Source organism: Lynx rufus, unplaced genomic scaffold, assembly GCF_022079265.1.
Source record: "Lynx rufus isolate CCGP_SWC_20201006 ecotype Redwood Valley unplaced genomic scaffold, mLynRuf1.p SCAF_36, whole genome shotgun sequence".
NCBI lineage: Eukaryota > Metazoa > Chordata > Mammalia > Carnivora > Felidae > Lynx > Lynx rufus.
In genome coordinates this window covers 803642-821101 of record NW_025814852.1, presented here as the reverse complement: position 1 = coordinate 821101, position 17460 = coordinate 803642, and the positions used below count along the sequence as shown (strand labels likewise).

The window sequence follows — 17460 nt, the reverse complement described above, 5'->3', positions numbered from 1 at the left end:
GGAAGGGGGGGGGCGGAGAGCAGGAGGCGCTTTCTGGGGCAGCTTCAGACAAGCCAGGGAGGCGCACACGCCGGGGAGCCCGCCACACACACTTAAGTGCGGCGGCCTGGACTGCGGGAGGCGGCGGGCTCACCCGAGGGGGCCGGCCCTCGGCGCTGCGGGGCTCGCTCCGCCCTGCCGCGTGTCTACTGAGGGGAAACGCGCGCACAACTCGCCGCGGCGGTCGTCCGCGCGCCCCCAAGCCCATCGGCTCCGAAGAGCGGACACCGAAAGCCGCCCCGCCTCGACTCGGGCTCGCACCGGACCCGCTGTCCTCTCGCTGAGCTGCGGCCCCCACTAGCTCTGGGCCGGGAAGTCCGCCCGGGGCCGGGAGTCGAGCCCCGGAGCGGGGGCGCGGGGCGCCGGACGTCCTGCCAACACCACGGACCCGGCCGGTCCCGGGGACGCGGCGCCCAGCCGAGTCCCAGGCTCTGCGCCAGCGGGCTGCGCGCAGGCGCGGGCGGGCAAGCGCGTCACGGCGCAGGTGCGGCCGTGCGCCGACGCGGCGGGACGTAAACACGCACGCAGGGGCCCACGAGGGCGGGCGCAGGCGCGGTGGGGAATAGGAGGGCGCGGCGCAGGCGCATTGGCCGCGCGCGCGATGGGCGGGGTGTGGACGGCGCTGCGATGGCTGCCCGCGGGTGTCGGACCAGCGAAGTCCCCGGCGCCTCTCAGAGCCCGGCCTCCTGACGCCGCCAGTGGGCGGGGTCGCCCGGGCCGCCGCCACCGCTGTCATGTATCCGCCGCCGCCGCCGGCGCCACATCGGGACTTCATTTCGGTGACGCTGAGCCTTGGCCAGAGCTACGACGGCAGCAAAAGCTGGCGGCGGCGCTCGTGCTGGAGGGTGAGGGTCGGCGCCGGGCCGGGGTCCCGCGGCCCGCCCGCCGCCCCCTGCCTGGAGCGCAGGCGCTCGTCCGGGCCCGGGGAGCGGTGGTCGCCGGCCGCAGGCCGTCTTTACAGCCCGCGCTCGGCGGGGCGGGGTCGGGGAGGGGGAAAGCTGTAGGCTGCCCCTCGGTGCGGTGGGTCAGGAGCCCCGCGGTCTCGGGCTGCAGGGCATCGACACCCCACATCGGGGCAGATGCGGGGTCCCGCCGGCTGCCTGAGACGGAACACGCGCGTCGCGCGAGCCTTTCCTCACTGCCCCTGCGATAGGACACGTATGGCTTCTGCGTCTGTTGTTTATTTCCGTTCCCCTATACCGTCTGGAATATCCCCGCGGCTCGTCAGTCTCTGCCGCCGGGGCGCTTCCCCCGGTTCAGAAACCGGACCTTGGGAGTTACCCCCTGTCCTCCCTGAATTTGCAGCGGTCGCACGGGTCCCAGCTGTGTTGTTTTCCGTCCCGTAGAAATGGAAGCAGCTGTCGAGATTACAGCGCAACGTGATCCTTTTCTTCCTCACGTTTCTCGTGCTCTGCGGGCTCCTGTCCTACATCAGCGTGGCCGACCAGTGGAGAGGTACCGGCTGCGCGTGTGCCTCAACCCCATGCGTGTGCGTCACTGACTGCGGGTGGCTGGGCAGAAGCGGTCTGGCCGTGCGCCTTAAGCGCCTGGAGCGTCTGCGAATTGGCGAGAAGCGCAGAGGAAAAGGAGCGGAGGGTGTCTTTCGCCACCCTGCTAGAACGTGGCTCGAGTTAATGTGATGTTGCCCGCCTGCTTCCTGGGTGTCCGGTGTAAGGGCCGGCCGGCCTCTCCGTTCTCTGTGCCTCACGGAGACGTTCGGGTCCTGAGGTCGCGTGCCCCGTCCGGACCGGACACGCTCCCTGAACTTCCTCACACGTGTTACCGTGTGTTCCCAGCGGCCCGGGCAGTCTGGGTGAGGGCGTAGGGAACCCCTGTGGGGGAGGAAAGCTCAGGAGCCGCTGCAGGCGGCTGGAGACAGCTGCACATAGGCCAGCGTCTGCGCTTCCTGGAGGGGAAGCCGCTGAGGGGAGGTCCGTGTGGGCTGGGCTGCAGGACAGAAGCTGCCAAGTGCTTTGAGGAAGGTTTGGTTACCCTTGGCCGTTCTTGAGTTGGTTTAAAGGACCTTCCCCAGGTCTCACGGTGTCCTCTCGTGGTGAGGAGCGCCCACCTAGACGTGTTCCTCCGCGCGCTCGCTCGGGCTCTCCTTGGGGCTGTGCGGCACGTTTGGGATCAAATCTGTTCTCTCGTTTAGCCGTGGATGGCAGGTCAGCGGAAGAGCGGAAGGCGAGACCAGCAGATCCGCCCGTCTTGCCGGCTCCTCAGAAGGCAGATGCTAATCCAGAAAACTCGCCGGGGCTTTTACCCCAGGTACGTTCAGTGAACTACACGTGGGGTTGCGACCGGGGTCGGTCCCACGGGCGTTTCAGAACCGCGCGTGATGTTCCACACGGACGGGGGAGCAGTTCTCTCCCTTGTTGTTTGTCTGATGTTCGCGCCCTGCGCCCATTATTCTGAGCCAGTAGGATGACGCTTGGGGCAAGGAGGAGGAGTATTCTTTCCTTCCTTCCCCTTGGATACCTGCTGGTGAGCGAAACAGACCCGCCCCTTGTCTGGAGGAGCTGCAGGCCGGCGGGAGCAGGCCGGTGGCCGTGGTGTCCATCCCGGGAGAAAAATAGCAGTCGCCTCCAGGGATGAGGCTGGGGACGGGACGCTGAACTGCGGTGTGAGACTGGGCAGCCGCCGGTCCTGGGTAGAGTCGGGAGAGCAGGGCTCGAGTCCAGTGACGTTGCCCGAGGCAGGGGGAGCTGGGCTTGTTCAGGGAGCTGCAGTTTCAGAGGGCGTGGGTGGGGAAGGGGGCTGGGGTCGGGCCCCACGGGGAGCGGCCAGGAGGCCTCTCTGCAAACCGTCTTACTCGGAGGCTGTGTGTCAAACGGCTCACGTCCTCCCTCGTGGAGCCGACACGCACGTCTCTCGCCCTTCTTGGCCGCTCTCGTGCACCTGGGCTCTCGTGACGGCGATGGGAGCAGAGCCCGCCTGCACGGTTGCCCGCCGAAAGACACGCTTCCATTGCTCGGGAGGCCCGTGATCCCGTCTGTGGTGGCGGCCGGGGTCGGTGTGCACGGCTCCCCGGGTCCGGGCCTCGGGGCGCAGGGCCCCTTGTGGCGGGGCCGCTGGGACCTTTCCTGCTGCTCGGACTCCGGCACTTGTGCCCCAGGCCTGGGTCAGCCCCGGTGCTTTGTGAGCGGCCAGATCCCATCCTCTTGGCCACGGGGGTCCCGGCTCCGTGGCACTGGCGTCTTTACAACGAGGACCTCTTCACGGGTCCTGTGGGTACTGAGCGGCAGAGATGTGTTCGATCCCTGAGTCGGCCTCCTTGCTGTGTCCTGCGGAGGAGGGGCCTCCTCCTGCCCTCTGCTGACGACGGGCTACGCCTGGGCCCCTGCGCTCCGTCCCTGGACCCGGTGCCCTGGCCACCCGGTTCTGAGCACAAAGGGTGGGAGTCCTGGGGCACAGGCCCGGGACAGTGTTCTTTGCGCCTCCATCCACGGGGACGTGGCTCTGACCCTTTATTGCTACCTTTAGGGTCTGTGACGGCCTGGAACCCTCCCGGGCCGGGATGCTAACCCACTGCCCAGGGCTGCGCCAGCCCGTTGGCACAGTCTCCGTCCTGGTTGGTCAGGGCCCGGAGATCGTGAGAAAGGATCTTCTGGCCAAATCTGCATGTTGCCGTGGGAGCGGGAAGGCATCTCCTCCGGGGGCCGTGCTCCACCAGCCATTCCACGCGGTCCGTGGGGTTGGGTCTGATAGGGAGAGCATCCCAGGTGGAAACGGAGTGGCAGCTCCTGGGCCGTTGAACTGTTTTCACGAGTGGCTCTTGTTTCGATCTAGAAGCCTCAGAGGCATTTCCGACGGGGACCGCCCAACCTGCAGATTAGAGCCCCCGACAAAGACTCCAAGGACCGGAGGCAGGATGACACGAGGCGGAGGGACGAGGTGGTGGGCGACGCTCGTCAGGAAGAGAGCACACAGAGAACGGTGGTCAGGTACAGGGAGCGTCAGAGACGAGGCAGCACGGGTCGCTAGATGCGCAGAGGCCGGTCCGTTTGACGTTTCCTGAAAAACAAAGGGATAGGGTCGGCGCGCTGTCTGAAGCGGCTTCTCCCCTCAGAGCAGACAGTGGAGAGAGCGGGACCCCGGTGGGGGCGGGGCCCTGCCTTCTCCGCGTCGTGCCGCATGGAGCGGAGGGCCGCCACGAGCCCAGCCAGGCTGTGACCGCGGGCGTTTGCATCTCTGCCCTCAAGCCGGCTGACTCCTCTTCCTCCTCTCCCTGAAGCTGGCGGGGTGCAGTGATCGAGCCGGAGCAGGGCACCGAACCCCCTTCGAGAAAGGCAGAGGGCCCCCCCACCAAGCCTTCCTCACAGGCCCCCGGGATTCAGAACCAACCAGGTAAGGCCCCGCCTGCGCCCCGTCGGGCCTCACCCGGACATGGTGACGGAGAGGGCGCGTGGACACCCAGCTGGGCACCCGGGCGGGCCCCAGCTCTCTGTAGAGCCTTGGGGAGGACACGGGGCTCCACGGCGGCCCGCGGTCCCAGGCCCATCGCGGCCGCCACAGGCCGCCTGTGCGGGAACTGCCCGCGTCCGTGCCGGCGCGGGGCCTGGGGAGAGTGGAGACACGGCCCCGGCTCGGTGGGGTCCTGGGGTCCTGCGTTCTGGCACCTGTAGTGGAGGGCCCCCGGGGCACTGGCGCTTTGTACGCTCCGTGCGGCCTGTCTGCTTTGGTTCTCGTGGCGGCCTTTGAGGTCATCGGTCTGTCGTAGGCCCGTTCCACGGACGGGAGAACCGAGGTTAGGCCGGCAGCGGCCATGGCCATTTGCCTCCCGGAGCGGGGGCTCGCGCCGGGTCAGCTGAGCCTGGGGCCCAGGCTGTGACCCTCCAGTCCTGTCGCTGTTGCCACTGAGGGGAGGAGGAAGAAGGAGCCCAGAGCCGGGACGGGCGGCCCGGGCGTGTGCGGGGAGGCAGAGCGGTCGCGGGGCTCTGAGGACCGATGTCAGAGCCGCAGATACCAACACGACTGGGCCTCGGGCCACACCGAGAGGACACGTGTCGCGAAGCCGCCGACGCCCACGTTTCTGTCCGCCTGGTGGCCCTGTAACTCGTGCCTGGTCCTCCGACGTGTGGAGGGGAGAAACCTCCTCGGTCGGCGTCGAGGCCACCCTGGAAGGGCCCCAGGGCGGCCTTGGGTGTGTCTGCCACACGCTGTTCCCTCCCCGAAAACACCCAGAGCTGCTGAGGCACGACGCGGGCGCCTGTGAGATGAGGCGCTCTCGTGGAGGTCACCGGGGCCCGCCCGCCACGTCTGATGCTCCCCCGGCCGGATCGCACAGCGCGGCTGCCGTGGCGGAGCGGCAGGCACCGGTCTGCTGCCTCAAACACCGCCGCCCACCGCGCGTTCCCCGCAGCTCCAGAGGGTCGTGCCCGCCGGGCGTCTGGTGGAGGCGGACGGGCGCAGGCCAGGCGGATGAGAGGCCGAGCCGTCGCGTGTGGGCCCTGGGGGCCTCGCCACCTTGGCAGCCGCGTCCAGCCGTGCGGCTCCGAGCCCGGCGGTGCCGCGCCCCGACCTTCGGGGTCGTCCGCTGCCGACCTGCGGCCCCGGACGGTGTCCCCCCACCCCACTGAGCGCCCCGCGGCTTGGGGCTGCAGAGGGGCGGTGTCTGAACCCTGGGCGGTTCCGGTCCCCACGACCCGCCGTCTTCCTCGCAGCCTCCCCGAACGAGCGTCAGAGGGCCGTGATAGACGCCTTCCGCCACGCGTGGACCGGCTACCGCAAGTTCGCCTGGGGCCACGACGAGCTGAAACCCGTGTCCAGGTCCTTCAGCGAGTGGTTTGGCCTGGGACTTACGCTGATTGACGCCCTGGACACCATGTGGATTTTGGGTCTGAAAAAAGGTACCTGCTCGTCCCCGAGCACGCGGCCGAGTTCCCCCGGTGGAACGCTTGGGCGCGCGAGTGAGCGAGCCGTGCCCTGGAGGGTGCAGACGCCACTGTTTCCGTCTGAGGAGCTCTCCCTTCCCCTGGGTGGCAGGCAGTCGCTTTGTCCCTCGATGGCAGGCGTCCCGGGGACGCTCAGGGCAGTCGCCCCCTCGGCTCCCGGCCGAAGGCCTGGGCTGGCGTCCGGGGGCAGTTCCAGCCCGTGCTCCTGTCCTAGCCGGAAAGGGGCTCCCTGGTGGGAGGCGGCACGTGATCCGATAAGGCCATCGGCGTCCCGGGTCTCTCCACCACACCCTTCTCAGGCCACGTGGACGGGGTGTGGTTGAGGCTACGGGTCTTTGGGTACTTCCGAATCGGTCTCTCGGAGTCCGTTTCCGGTGTTCCGTAGAGGCCAGAGGCTCCCCCTGAGTTACTCACGTGGCCCTTTGTGCCGTGGCCGTTACCCGTCAGGGCTGGTGCTCACGACGGCACGCTGGCTGCCCGTCCTCCGGGTGCAGGGGGCTCCGCGGTGTGTCCCCTTGCCGTGGGAAGTGATGGCGAGGCCCCCCGGGAGAGAGGGACACGAGGACGCACGTGGCCCCAGAGCCAGCGAGCGGTCACGGGGGCGCCGGGACCTGTAACCTACTGCCGCTCCCACCCCGTCTCCCGTCGCAGAGTTTGAAGAAGCCCGCAAGTGGGTGTCTAAGAAGCTCCGGTTTCAGAAAGACGTGGACGTCAACCTGTTCGAGAGCACGATCCGGATCCTGGGCGGCCTTCTGAGCGCCTACCACCTGTCCGGGGACGACCTCTTCCTGAGGAAGGCCGTGAGTGTCCGGGCGCCGGCGGAGGTCCCGCGGCTTGAGGGGCCCCCGGGGGTGGGGGCGGGGGCGGGGGTCTGTTCCGGGTCTCCCGTCTCCCCGGTCGTCTGGGTCTCGCTCCCACGCACGTGCTGCGTGGGAAGGTCCCTGTCACCGTCGTGACCCGTGGGGAAGCGCTCTCGGGGCTCCTCGGTGTCGCCGCTGTTGAGCGCCGAGGCCACGTGAAGCCAGTGAGGTCCCGTGTCCACTTACGGGGGTGAGCACGGGTGGCGGGGTGGCGGGGGTGGGCGTCGTGGAACGGAGCCGAGGCTGCCGTGTGACGGGAAACCTCGGTCCTCGTCGTGTCGCGTCGTCAGGAAGACTTTGGGAATCGGCTGCTGCCTGCGTTCCAGACGCCCTCCAGGATCCCATACTCGGACGTGAACATCGGCACCGGAGCCGCCCACCCGCCCCGCTGGACCTCGGACAGCACGGTGGCCGAGGTCACGAGCATTCAGCTGGAGTTCCGAGAGCTCTCCCGCCTCACGGGGAGTAAGAAGTTTCAGGTACGGGGGGCCGGCCTGCCGGCCGGAGGCGTCACACCAAGCGGAGGCGTGCGTGGACTTGACCCCGGGCCGCAGGACCACCGTCCTGTGTGCTTTCCGGTCCCTCGTTCCTCGCCTTTCCTCAGCTGCGCGGGCGGGAAGGGTGTCGACTGGGGGCTGAGTCCGAGCGCGGGCCCGTGTCCTTGGGGTCCCAACTGCCCCCTGCCTCGTGCTGTGGTGGCCCCCGGGGGGTGGTCCGTGCCGGGAGCGAGGCAGGGGCCCACAGTCGTGGGTGTCGGCCTTGCTAGGCCGTCGCTGACGGTCCTCGTGGACCTCGCTCCTGACCCTCGCCCCGACCCCCGTTGGCCGGGGTCCCTCTCCTTGTGGGTGAGTCTCCAGCACGCGGCGGACCCTCTGGACTTGGCGCTCTGCCTCGTCACTCTTCCTCTTCCTTAAAAACCTGAGCTGCGATTTGAACGTCAGGAAGTTCTGCCTCTTGGCTTGAACGTCGCGCCACAGTCCCACGTGGGCAGCGGCCGCCACCGTCTGATTCCAGAACCAGGTCCTCGCCTCAGGAAGTAGGCCAGCGCACCCTAGCGCTCCCACCCGGGCCCCCTGCCTCGGTGGCCGCAAATCCACTTGTCGTGCGTGGCTTTCTCTGTTTGGAATGCTCGGCGTGAGTGAGGTCCTACGTACGGCGTGGGCCGTCCGTGGCCGGTTCTGTCGCCACGCGTGACGTCTTCGTCCGCGCTGGAAGCGTCCGGGAGAAGCGCACCCGTGTCGTAGCACGTGTCCGAAGCATCCCTTTTCGTGGCCCGCTGGTCTGCCATCGTGCGGTCGGACCACGTGCTGTCCGGGCTCTCGTGCGTTGAGGAGCAGCTGGGTTGTTTCCCACGCGGGGCTGGTAAGAGCGGCGCTCCCGGGAGAAGGTTCCAGGCGCACACGGGGCTCTGGCTTTTCCGCGGCAGCCGCGCTCGTCCTCCGGTCTTTCTCGGTAGCCTTCGCGGTGGGCACGTGAGGGTGCCTCCTCTGGGCTGTGGATTTTGTCCTGGTGACGTGTGGCGTTTTCCAAACGCCCACAGGCCCCGTGTTCGTCTCCCGGGTGGAGGTGGGCGTCCGGGTGCCTGTCTGCTTGTCGGCGGATTAGCGGCTTTCCTGTCGTTGGCTCGTACTCCGGAAGCTCAGCGTCTCTCTGTTTGCTCTGAGACGCCGGCCGGGCGCCGTTGCGATGCCAGATCCCTGTAGCTGCTGGAGACCCAAGGGAAGTTGAAGCCGTCCCTGGCTCAGAGGACTTTGCAAAAGGGGGCGGGCGTCCGTGGCGGGTGGAGGCCAGGAAGTCACTCCCCACGCAGGGTCCCGAGCGCCGTGAGCAAACGCGCACAGGGCCACGGAGCACAGATGCGTGGCGCTGCCCGGGAGGAGCTGAGGTTGGCTGGGTCTCGAAGGATGAACAGGATCGGCGGGCGGGTGTGCCGCGACCGCGGGCTCGGAAGCAGACGCGCCTGCCTTCCCTCCAGCGAGCGGGAGCAGACGGCCACGCCTGGGCAGGAGGTCCCGGGGACCGCGGCTGTGGCCTTCAGACACGGTCCCCTGGCAGGAGGAGGAGCTCAGCCCCGTGTTCGGGGCCCTCGGCGTCTGCCCGCTCATCGAGGCAGCCGCGTGTGAGGGTGGGGACCTGGTTGCCGCGTGGCTGGGGCCACCCTCAGAAGCCCTTGCCCGGTGCAGCCGGGCAGGGGAGCGCCGTGGGCCGGGACACCGGCCTCTTCCGTCCTCTTCCGTCCTCCGCTGGGAACGGGCCCGCCTGTCACGGAGGAGGGGGGAGCCGACGAGGCCCGCCTTCCTCGGCCGGCCCGAGGTCCAGCAGCCCCGTCCCCCTGGCTCACCCGCACTCTCCCCTTGTGTGTGTGTGTGTGTGTGTGTCCCAGGAGGCCGCGGAGGAGGTGACGAGGCGTGTGCACTCCCTGTCGGGGAAGAAGGACGGGCTGGTGCCCATGTTCATCAACACGCACAGCGGCCTCTTCACTCACATGGGAGTGTTCACTCTGGGCGCCAGGGCCGACAGCTACTACGAGTACCTGTTGAAGCAGTGGATCCAGGGCGGAAAGAAGGAGACGCAGTGAGGCCTGTTTCTGCTGCCTCGGGGACGGGGTCCCCGAGGCTCCCCTTGTCCCGAGTTCTCGGTCAGGAGGCAGCGGCCGTGCCGGACCCGGACTCGGCCCCTCCGCGGGGGATGTGTCCCTTCCCGGCACGGCCTTCGTGCCAGAGAGGACGCCTGGCTGGTCACGGAGGTCCCCGGCCCCTCTGCGCCAGGCAGGGCCTGGGGTCTGGGCCCGGCCGAGGGGCCCCCGGCTCACCGGCCGAGCTCTCGTCCTCGGGGTCGTGGAGGCGGCTCTGCTTGTCCGCTCCCCAGCGGAAGGTGGCCAGGGGCCCCTGGGCCTCCCCGCGCTGCCTGGTTGACGCTTCAGACGTGCGCCTTCCCAGACGGCAGTGCCTCGGGGAGCCTCGTCGTGCGGTCGGGAAAACGCAGGTCACTCTGGTGAAGGGACTGGAAATCCTTGAAGTCTCACGCCAGGGGGTGACCACGGCCCAGGACCGCTGGGGGTGGGCAGCTCCAGGAGGCCGACCCCTACGGGCAGAGATCAGGGCATCACGCCTGGGGAGCCGGAGTTCCCCACGCCTGAACGTGGGGACGTTGAGAGAACCCTGGTGGGCACGTGGGGGTCCCGGGTGGTCCACGGGGGCCGGCTGAGAGGAACGACCCTGTTCGGGGGAGCGGCGGGCACAGCCCCGTGTGTGCCCCAGGCCGCCGACTGCCACGAGCCTGCATCTCCAGGCTGGCGTGGTGCCACCCCAGACAGGGCCAGGCCTCTTGGCCACTAGCGTGGGGATGGCAGCTCGTGGCCACGTGCCCGCTCCTGGGTAACCGGGCGGGGGGTCGGGCCGCGCACCCACCTGCCCTGAGCCCACGGGGCCTGCCGGTTCACAGGTTACTGGAAGACTACCTCGAAGCCGTCGAGGGAATCAAAAGGCATCTGCTGCGCAGGTCTGAGCCCAGGAAGCTCACCTTTGTGGGGGAGCTGGCCCACGGCCGCTTCAGCGCCAAGATGGTGAGCACGGTCGTGATGCAGGTGGGGCGTAGGGGGCCGCACCCACCCGTTTTTCTGGGCCCCCGATGGCTTCGCGAGTCTGGACGTTGGAGAGATGGCTCAGATTCTGGTCGTGGGGCGTGGGCCCTCACAGGTCGACGATGGACTGCGCGGCGGTGTGCGGCAAGGGGGGCTGGGGTCTGTGATGGGTCCCCGGCCCCTCCCCCGGGGTGCCGCTCCCGTCCCCCGGGGACCCTGTGCCTTCCCCAGGACCCCGCCCCCCTGCCCAAGACTCCACTCCCTCCCCCCTCCCCTCTCTCCTCCCCCCTCCCCTCTCTCCACCCCCCTCCCCTCTCTCCTCCCCCCTCCCCTCTCTCCTCCCCCCTCCCCTCTCTCCTCCCCCCTCCCCTCTCTCCTCCCTCCTCCCCCCTGCCCTCTCTCCTCCCCCCTGCCCTCTCTCCTCCTCCCTGCCCTCTGCCCTGGGTCTAGTTACTTGTCCCCTGCCCCTGGTACTCCATCAGTGTTTGTGGGGCCAGGGCCAGACCCGGGTCAGCATCCGCTCCCCTGGCAGGTGGGTGTCCGTCCGCCACCCTCCCCCCCTGCCCATGTGGAGCTCCAGGGGCCGGGCCCGTAGTGAAGTCGCTTTCCACGTTCCTGCCCTTGTGGGCCCTGAGGAGTCCCCGCTCAGGCCCGTCGACCCCTGGGGATGCGGGGGGCCTGAGGGAGCGCTGGACCCTGCACCCGGTGCGGCCCCCGCCCCTGCCCCACGTGGCCACCGACTCACAGTGGTGAGGAAACCGCTCTGGTTTCAGGACCACCTGGTGTGCTTCCTGCCAGGGACGCTGGCTCTGGGCGCCCACCACGGCCTGCCCGCCGACCACATGGAGCTGGCCCGGGCGCTCATGGACACCTGCTACCAGATGAACCGCCAGATGGAGACGGGGCTGAGCCCCGAAATCGTGCACTTCAACCTGTACCCCCAGAGCGACCGCAAGGACGTGCAGGTCAAGGTGAGCCGGGCCGGGGTCTGGACGTGGGGGCGCCCTGCGGGCTCGGCCTAGCTCCTCCCGTGTCCCCCCACCCCCCACCCCCCACCCCAGCCGGCGGAGCTCAGCCCGTGTTGTGTCCCCCGCCCAGCCGGCCGACAGGCACAACTTGCTGCGGCCCGAGACGGTGGAGAGTCTGTTCTACCTGCACCGCCTCACGGGAGAGCGCAAGTACCAGGACTGGGGCTGGGAGATCCTGCAGAGCTTCAACAAGTACACGCGGGTGAGCGCCTGCCCTGCCCAGCCCGCCCCGCCCCGCCCCGCCCCGAGTCCCTGCTCCCTTAGCGGGGCAGCCAGAGGGGGGCGGGGGCGGGGGCGGTGCAGGCTCGCCGTGGCCTCGGGAGTTCGGCGCCACGTGCCCCAGGGTCTCGGGGACCAGGCTCTGTGGCCCGGTGTGCACAGGGCGACTCTCCTCCCGGATCCTCCGTGTGGCCCCGGGCAGCCCTTTCCCACCCCAGACGGCGCCGTGACCGTGGCCCCGACACCCGTCTCGCCCTCTGGGCCGTGGCTCGGAGGTCACGCCGTGTCCGGGGCCCGCCACCCACCCCGGCAGAGCGCGAGCGCCAAAACCCGACCCGCGTACGCCCTGTGGCGGCCGGGCGGTGGGTCCCGGCCTCCTCAGGTGCTCGGGGCCTTCGGGAGGCCGCCTCCGGGTTCCGGAGCACGGGCTGCACGTCGGGTCACGTGAGGGCGGCTGGCGTCTCTGAGGGGCCGTCTGGAGGAGCTGCGGCTGAGCTCCCGGGGGGCCGGTCCGCCGTCGTCTGCCTCAGACCCGGCCCTTGGCCACGGGTGCCGCGGTGAGGCGCAGGGGCCCCGGCCGGGGGCCCTGCGGCCGCCGGCGCCCCCGAGGGCTGAGCCCGGCGTGGGGAGCTGGCTGGGCCTGCAGCCGTGGTGACGCCGCGGTCTCCGCTCTCGTGCAGGTCCCCTCGGGTGGCTATTCTTCCATCAGCAACGTCCAGGATCCCCTCAATCCCCAGCCCCGGGACAAGATGGAGAGCTTCTTCCTGGGGGAGACGCTCAAGTACCTGTACCTGCTCTTCTCCGACGACCCGGCCCTGCTCAGCCTGGACGCCTACGTGTTCAACACTGAGGCTCACCCCTTGCCCATCTGGGCCCCGCCTAGGGTGGGGTGACCCCCCTGTGGGCACTGCCCGGGGGCCTCACACGTCTTGCGTCTGTGGGTACCTGTCCTCGGAACCCTGGCCTTGGGTAGGTTCGCTCTCTTGACCCTGGCCGCGGCGTGTCCCCTCGGCCGACTGTCCGTGCTCCAGGGTCAGGCTGATGACATTCCCCAGGGGGTTACCGAGCCTGACATCTCAGGGCCTCAGAGGTGGTCAGGGCAGCTGGGCGCCCGGTGCTTTGCCGCTGGCTTTGCACTTCTGGCTTGTGGTTCTCATGACGTCGGACGGTGTCGTGAGGTCAGCGCCGTGAATCCCCGAGGCCCCACCTGCTGGGGACCTTCCTGCTTGAATCATGACTTACATTCCTGATCCCCAAACGTCTTCTGTGTGGCCCCAGTGTCTCTGCTTGTCCCCTGGGGCCGCTCTGGGTCTCCTGGACCCACACGTGTTCTGAGATGAGCTGAAGGGACAGCCCGACATGCGGTTCAGCCCGGGGTCTCAGAGTCTGTGAATGTGCCCTGACCCGGGAGTCCTGGGGGGGCACTTGCGACCTCCTGCGAATCCGGGCACCTGGCCGGCTGTGGTGTTTACATGTTGGACTCAGGGATCCTCCCCCGGCCCTGCAGGGGCGGGGAGGGGCGGGTGGACAAGTTCATCCTGCTCCTGGACCACCCGACAGAACGGACTTTCCAGGCAGCATAAACGTGGATTTGCCCTGACTGGTGTCTCCCGTGTCTGTGATGGAACCTGTGTTCCTTGAGCCGTGGGTGGGGCATGCGTCACACTCTCACCGTCACCATCAGGCTGGAGAGCTGGGAGGAGGCGGTGTGGACACGGAGTCCAGGTTCCCGTGGGAGCTGATGCCCTGCACCTGCTCCTCCTCCAGCACCTGCTGCTTCCCTCCTTGAGCACGGACTCAGGGCGCTTTTCCAGAAACAAACCCCAGCTTCTGCTTGGGATCCTGCCTCCTGGAACCGGGCGGCCCCGTGGGACAGGCCCAGCTCCTCTCTATGTGATACTCTTTCCGGAAGGTCTTCTTTGCCTGAAAAGCTTGAGTCTCTCTGCGTTTGCAGAGACCAAGGCTCCCAGTGCTGGGCAGGACCTCAGTTCTCAGACACTCTATACTCCCATCGCTCCAGCAGCCCTGGGGGCCGGTGGCCGCTCTTGGGGCTGCCTTCTGCTCTTGGCCCCTAGTCCCGTGTGTTTTGTGCCTGGAACAGGGTCCAGGGCCTGTCTCAGAAGTGGGGTCTGTACCCCCTCATGGCTGTTGGCTGCCCCTCTGCACCCAGGGGCCTGGTTGGCAGCTGCCCACCCAGGGGTGCAGCCGCAGTAGCGGTCGTGGGTAGAGCTTTGTGGCCCCCCTCTCCAGTGGGCCACCCGGAAGGACGCCTGGGCCGGCCACAGGGGGCCCCAGCGCCCACCCCTTGCCCTGAGACCACACACAGGTTGAGGGCTTTGTTTTATTAAACACGAGGCTGGTTTGAGAGGTGTGGCAGTGTGCCCGGTCTGTCACCCCATGAGGACCACAGACACCATGCTTTGCGCTGTGCTGTGCACAGCCAAGCCACCAGATGCTTCTTTGGCCCCTCCCTTGGCCTTAGCCCCTCACCCCCAGCGCCCTGAGCTGCTCCCCAGCGGGCCTGTCCGGTCCCGAGTCGGGGCGCGCTCCTCAGCCCCCCCGAGTCCCCCACGCTGGGCCAGCTGCAGCCGCTGTTCTCTTCTGGCTGCGGCCACCCACTCGCCGATGAGCCTGGCCTCGAGCCTGCGAGCCTCCCGGACAGACGTGGGGTCTCGTGGGTGAGACGCTCTAAGGAGAAGGCGCGGGGGCCTCAGCCGGGCAGCAGGCCCGAGCCGAGCCTCACCCCACCTCAGCCCACACCCGGCCACGGCCTGCGGCCCCACGTCGCTCCCCTGCCGAGGCGGGACTGCACCTGAGGTCTAGGTGGTGGGCTCCCCCCCGGATGGTGACAGCGAGGACGGAGGTGCTGAGGTTTCTCTGTATCTGTGTCGGCCAAAGGACATTCCGTCGGCTACTCGCCGTGCTCTGGGCCACGGCCGACCCCACCTCTGCCCGCCCGGTGCCACCTGCTCCAGGGCCTCGTGTCCCAGCCCGTGGGGCACAGCCGAGGCCATGACTTAAAGACACTACGTGGCCTTGAACGGCCTCATTGAAAGGGAAGGACAGAGATGAACGAGCCAGGTGTCAGTTCACGCAAAGAACTCAGGGAAAAAAGCAAAGGAGAGGAGGGGATAAAGCGGGAACAAGAGCAAAGGCGGCACAGAACCCACAGAACCACGTGTGCAGCCTGGCAAGGGCAGAGCCGGTTCTCGAGCGGAGCCTGGCGAACCCAGGGAGACTCACCCCGCCCCCTGCCCAGGGGTCCAGGTCACCGTTGGAGAAGATGATGTTGCTGGCAGCTTTGAGGTCTGAAAGCACAGATGTGGGGGTGGAGAGCGGGCCCAGCCCCCCAGGTCTGAGCCACGGAGATCAGGGGAGTGGGGGGGGGGTCAGCTCAGCACAGAGGGAAGGATGCCACCATCTCGAGCCTCACCTCCCGCCCCGAAGCTGATCCGCAGCCAGTCCCTCCGGGGCCACACGCCCCACGTGTCCAGGCAGTACTGCTGGCGGAGGCCCTCCGTGAACGGCAGGTCGGGGAAGAGGTCGGTCACGTTGTTGCTGGAAAAGGTCAGGTTGATCTCGGTGCAGGCCTGTGGGACGCCACACACCGAGGTCAGCCCGGAGGGGCGGGCGACTTCACCCCACACCCCCGTGCGGCACCCCCGGACCTGGTAATCCCAGGCCTTGGCGTCAGGGCCCGAGCCGCAGCCTGTGGGGTCCGCGCAGGCCTGGTACTGTCGGTAGATGTCATAGCAGGGCTCCGTGCCCGAGGAGTTGTACACCAGCCCTGGCGAGAGGGGTGCTGGGGCCGGGGGCCTGCACGGCCACCCTGCCCCCTCGGTGGGGGACACGTGCCCGTGAGGCGTGGGGCTCCTGGGGGCGGGGCTCTCAGCTGCTGCTCCGGCTGCTGAGGGTGGCCAGGCGGTGGCCGGGCTGGAACTTGTCGGAGACCCCGTGGAGCAGAGCCTCCCCCACCGGCCCCCGCCGGGCTAGGGACTGCACGGGGGCAGCTGTGCTCCTGGCCTCCACGTGACCCTTGCCCCCAAGCCACACCCACCCCCCCCACGCTCAGCACCAGGCCCAGGGCCGAGGGGCAGACGCACCAGCCAGCGCTCGGAGCCCCTTGATCCTCCGGGTCTCGCTCAGGAGCCGGTCACAGCCAACCTAGGGGTGCCAACCAAAGACCCACACTCTGGGCCTGCAGCCCTCTCCCCAGCTCACCCTTCGCTGGTCCCAGGCCCCAGAGTGGCTTCAAGGCTCTCGGGCTGGCCACCACTGGCCACCCCGGGGCAGCCGGGCCCCTCTCTGTCCACAGGTCCCAGCCAGAGTCTCCTTGCCTTGACCGGGTTGGCAGGAAGGTGCCCTATGAAGTCGGTGGGGTACGGGTAGTCCATCATGGCCAGCACCGTGAAGGCGTTGCGGGCAAACCCAAAGAGCTGGGTCAGGTCCTTCTGGCTGGAGAGGGGCTGGCAGGTGCCGAACTCCTGGCTGACCGTGTCATAAGCTGCCAGAAGAAGGCGGGACGATGGCCTTCGGAGGCTGCTGTCGGGTGAGGACTGGGGGGAAGGAGGGAGGCGAGGGGCGGTCAGTGGGCTGTGGGGGGGGACTGCTCACCTCCCTGTATGAACAAGTCCTTGATCTGCCGGAATGCGTCCCGCACGCCCTGGGCACACTTGGGACTGTGGCCTTCAAAGTCCTGGAGAAAGGAGGATCGTGGCAGCTGCCACCACAGCCTGGTCCGGCCCGTGGGCCCCAGAACCTTCACTCACCGCCGAGACATCCCGGAAGAACTGGTAGGAGTCACCGAGGCCGGCCACAGCCACGACGGGTGCACTGGCTGCCAGCGCCCCAGCCACGAGGTGCGGGTACTTGATCCTCATGTAGGCGCTGAGCATCCCCCCGTAGCTGGGCGGGGACACAGAGCGCCTGGGGCCACAGCCTCCGCAACACCCCTCTCCGCTCTCCCTTGTTGGAGCCCACGGTGGCCCCAGGAGGACCTGAGACTTCCAGAAATTCTGGCCCTGGGGCCGGCCACGTGTTTGTGCCTCAGGGAGAAATGAGACGGGCGAGAACCCACCTGCCCCCGAACACGATGGCGGGGGTGTCCTGGGCCCCAAGGTCCCGCCGCAGCGCGCTGAGCAGCCTCGCGAAGTCGGCCAGGGCCTGTTCCACGGTCAGCAACTCCGTGTGCCCGCGCTGTGTGGACCGCTCTCCGAAAGGGAGCGACTTCCCGTAGTACCGCTGCGGGTGGCCGACGAGAGGCTGAGCCCGGGCCCCGCCCGCCCTCGCCCGCCCTCCCCTGCCACCAGCGCGGGTACCCACGTGCTCCGCGAAGACGACCAGGGCCCCCTGCTGTGCCGCCAGCTCCAGGATGAACCCCGAGTTGTTGGCGAAGGACCACACGTTGCCCTCATTGCCCGTGTAGAAGAATATGGGCCCCTCGCCCCTTTTCCAGAACTTCTCTGTCGGGCAGAGGCGGGAGGGGGCGGGTGAGGCACAGGGCGGAACCTCAGGGCCCCGGGACCCCCAGGGCCACCTCACCTGACACCAGGAACCGCTGGAGGAAGGTCTTGTTGCCGAACCTCTCGAAGTTGAAGTGGTCCAGAAGCTGCTCAAAGTAGCCCTCCTGGAAGTCACACTGGGGGACTCTGTGGGCTGGAGGGGCGCGGTGCTCAGCGCATGGGGACACTGGGCACGGCGGCGGGGGGCGCCCACGGGCCCGCACTCACCCCCAGCCTCCGGGCTGCACAGCCCCAGCGCCAGCAGCAGGGTCAGGGCCGAGGGGAGGGCCGGCTGGAGCTGGGTCCCCATCTCCGCTCTGCCGCGGGCTGCGGTCA

The 17460-nt window shown here is 68.6% G+C and overlaps 2 protein-coding genes across 4 annotated transcripts; one reads left to right on the top strand and one right to left on the bottom strand.

Moving 5' to 3' along the window:
• Nucleotides 1–647: 647 nt before the first annotated feature.
• Nucleotides 648–13223, top strand: LOC124522354 (endoplasmic reticulum mannosyl-oligosaccharide 1,2-alpha-mannosidase-like). 3 transcript variants are annotated; one of them, XM_047093757.1, is made up of 13 exons: nucleotides 648–884; nucleotides 1386–1494; nucleotides 2192–2307; nucleotides 3829–3983; nucleotides 4274–4386; nucleotides 5703–5888; nucleotides 6585–6733; nucleotides 7084–7272; nucleotides 9177–9367; nucleotides 10238–10358; nucleotides 11150–11347; nucleotides 11475–11606; nucleotides 12304–13223. In XM_047093757.1, exons 1-13 carry the CDS (start codon nucleotides 774–776, stop codon nucleotides 12514–12516), a joined length of 1983 nt encoding a protein of 660 aa, XP_046949713.1. In that variant the 5' UTR covers nucleotides 648–773; the 3' UTR covers nucleotides 12517–13223. The 3 variants fall into 3 exon arrangements, with proteins under 3 accessions (XP_046949713.1, XP_046949711.1, XP_046949712.1); XM_047093755.1 differs by lacking the exon at nucleotides 648–884 and adding an exon at nucleotides 3523–3724 and having other exon boundaries at nucleotides 1405–1494; XM_047093756.1 differs by lacking the exons at nucleotides 648–884; nucleotides 3829–3983 and having other exon boundaries at nucleotides 1405–1494.
• Nucleotides 13224–13950: 727 nt separating this feature from the next.
• On the bottom strand, nucleotides 13951–17460 carry DPP7 (dipeptidyl peptidase 7). Its single transcript, XM_047093759.1, has 13 exons — nucleotides 17353–17460; nucleotides 17165–17278; nucleotides 16946–17085; nucleotides 16701–16864; nucleotides 16393–16528; nucleotides 16238–16319; nucleotides 15961–16127; nucleotides 15727–15787; nucleotides 15292–15410; nucleotides 15057–15213; nucleotides 14867–14931; nucleotides 14436–14506; nucleotides 13951–14311 (listed from the first exon to the last, which is right to left on the bottom strand). Exons 1-13 carry the CDS (start codon nucleotides 17432–17434, stop codon nucleotides 14110–14112), a joined length of 1560 nt encoding a protein of 519 aa, XP_046949715.1. The 5' UTR covers nucleotides 17435–17460; the 3' UTR covers nucleotides 13951–14109.